At 42.4% G+C, this 2,791-nt stretch overlaps 1 protein-coding gene across 1 annotated transcript in view; it reads right to left on the minus strand.

Annotated features, from left to right (window-relative positions):
- Window positions 1-2,104: 2,104 nt before the first annotated feature.
- The window catches only part of LOC101849092 (uncharacterized protein YMR196W), a gene marked incomplete at its 5' end in the record, with an annotated part of 24,149 nt that continues 23,462 nt past the window's right edge, over window positions 2,105-2,791 (minus strand). Inside the window, 1 exon segment of the mRNA XM_013089674.2 lies at window positions 2,105-2,630. Coding sequence (XP_012945128.1) covers window positions 2,525-2,630 — 106 coding nt within the window.

The raw sequence follows: 2,791 nt of genomic DNA on the forward strand, positions 1-2,791 counted from the left end.
ATAGACAGCCAGTCAAAACAACGCTGAGTAACACACGATAGACAGCCAGTCAAAACAACGCTGAGTAACACACGATAGACAGCCAGTCAAAACAACGCAGAGTAACACACGATAGACAGCCAGTCAAAACAACGCTGAGTAACACACGATAGACAGCCGGTAAAAACAACGCAGTCTTGAAAAGGTGCGGGTGGTCTGGCATTCGGTGAACTCTGAGCGACACCTCGTCATCTAATCAAAATTCTGGAGGGGTTTGGACTTTTCTTAGTTGACGATGAAGGAAGACAGAATCAGAACTTCCAGCAAGACAGGGCCTCATGACCCCACAGCTCACACACGCGCTGACATACTCTAGGGATACGGTGAATGTACTGAGTGGTAGAGACGACACGGTATATTCACCGTATCGCTAGAGAGTGTCAGCGTACATGAGCTGAGTGGTAGAGACGACACGGTATACTCACCGTATATCGCTAGAGAGTGTCAGCGTACATGAACTGAGTGGTAGAGACGACACGGTATATTCACCATATCGCTAGAGAGTGTCAGCGTACATGAACTGAGTGGTAGAGACGACACGGTATATTCACCATATCGCTAGAGAGTGTCAGCGTACATGAGCTGAGTGGTAGAGACGACACAGTATATTCACCATATCGCTAGAGAGTGTCAGCTCAAGTGTGTGCCGAGTGGTAGAGACGAACCAGTCATTTCCAAGACGAATATTTTAGCAAAATGAACACTGTGAGAATGTAGGAATCAATTACACAGAATAAAAAACATATTTCAATAACTGCAAGACGGGGTGATGACAGGTGCGGAATGCAAGACTTGACTTTGGCTGTATGTGTTCATGTGACAGTATTGTCAGTAGTTGCTTGGTAAATGTGTATACAACGTTATATTTATCAATATTGTCAATAATTCTTTGGTTAAATTTTAATGTGTATACAACATTATAGTTATCAGCATTGTCAGTAGTTGTTTGATTAAATGTGTATACAACGGTATAGTTATCAGCATTGTCAGTAGTTGTTTGGTTAAATGTGTATACAACGGTATAGTTATCAGCATTGTCAGTAGTTGTTTGGTTAAATGTGTATACAACGGTGTAGTTATCAGCATTGTCAGTAGTTGTTTGATTAAATGTGTATACAACGGTATAGTTATCAGCATTGTCAGTAGTTGTTTGGTTAAATGTGTATACAACGGTATAGTTATCAGCATTGTCAGTAGTTGTTTGGTTAAATGTGAATACTTTTTCCATACAGCAGGAAACATCTGGTGTATACTCGTTTCATCCGTGTGGATCGTTACACACAGTGTCCGAGCAAACAATACTTGTCACAATACTTGTTACAATACTTGTTACAATACTTGTTACTATACTTGTTACTATACTTGTCACAATACTTGTCACTATACTTGTCACAATACTTGTCACAATACTTGTTCTTATGATATGGTTATTGATTATGAAGTAGGCTTTCAGCACAATAAAACACCTAGATCTAGATCTATACTTTCGAAATCTTGTCATAAAAGATTCTGTATGGAAAAGGATAAACGTAAGAAGATATTCCAGGAAACTGCTACATAGGCTATTTCATACACCACTTGGTCAGCCAATGTCATGGACCTCATCTCAAAGCTTGCCATCTCTAGGTTCAAGTTTGGTATTAGTAAGAGTTTTACAGCACTTTCAAACCAATAATGTCAAGTCAGGGCCACAGATTTGAGAAGTGTTAGTAGAGAGTAACTGACAAAGAAAAGGAGGAGAAGAGATAAAGATGGTATAGTATAAGGTTTTACGGCGCTCGCAACTGCTAAGGTCATATGAGCGCGCAGATAAAGATGGATCTATGGTAGATGTTTGATGGATAAGAAAGACCAAAGCACACAGGAGGAACACCTTCCAACCTTCCAATCTCTGTCACATTCTTGTTTTTTTAAGATTTTAAACACAACCAGACACCAAAACAAAGCCAGATACCTATCACAGTCTTTCAGCGATCCTCACAACTTTTCACGGACCAAAAACATTGCGCAAATATGAGGTGGGGGGAGGGGGGAGGTTAAGGAGGGGGAGGTGAGGGCGGAGGAGGAGGGGAAGGGGAAGGGGGAGGAGACAGGAAGAGAAGGGGAGGGGCGAGGTGGGAGGAGAGAGGAAGTGAGAGGGGAGTTCACACAGCAGTATCCCTGCATCTAGAGGCCTGCCAGTCACAAGGTAGGCCTACGTGTTCGTAAACGTGGCTCAGTCTCAACTCACTGGACGAAGGTCAAAGAGTTTCACTTCTGCTGGCCCTTCCTGAGAGACTTAGACGATGTTACCACTTTGAGGATGTGACACATCAGGAAGACTGGGAGATGTTGTAACTTTGAGGATGTGACACATCAGGAAGACTGGGAGATGTTGTAACTTTGAGGATGTGACACATCAGGAAGACTGGGAGAGGTTGTAACTTTGAGGATGTGACACATCTGGGAGACAGACGGTGTGCCAACATCTGGGAGACGCAGCGACTTACGGCTGGACGTTGATCATGGCGCTGGCGTGGTCTACGATCAGCGGGTGGTTGTTGACGCAACGCAGGAAGTTGACAGCAAGGGCAGACCACCCTGTCTGATGACTGAGGAAACAAAGATACACAAACATGAGACAAGATAAGGTTCCCACATGAACAGTTCCACTAGTGTTTATATACATGTATATAAACTGACAATCAAAATTTCAATTATTGTTTATATTATATATACTGGTCGTCAAAAGTTTGACTATTGTTTATACATA

Source organism: Aplysia californica, unplaced genomic scaffold (genome assembly GCF_000002075.1).
Source record: "Aplysia californica isolate F4 #8 unplaced genomic scaffold, AplCal3.0 scaffold01017, whole genome shotgun sequence".
NCBI lineage: Eukaryota > Metazoa > Mollusca > Gastropoda > Aplysiida > Aplysiidae > Aplysia > Aplysia californica.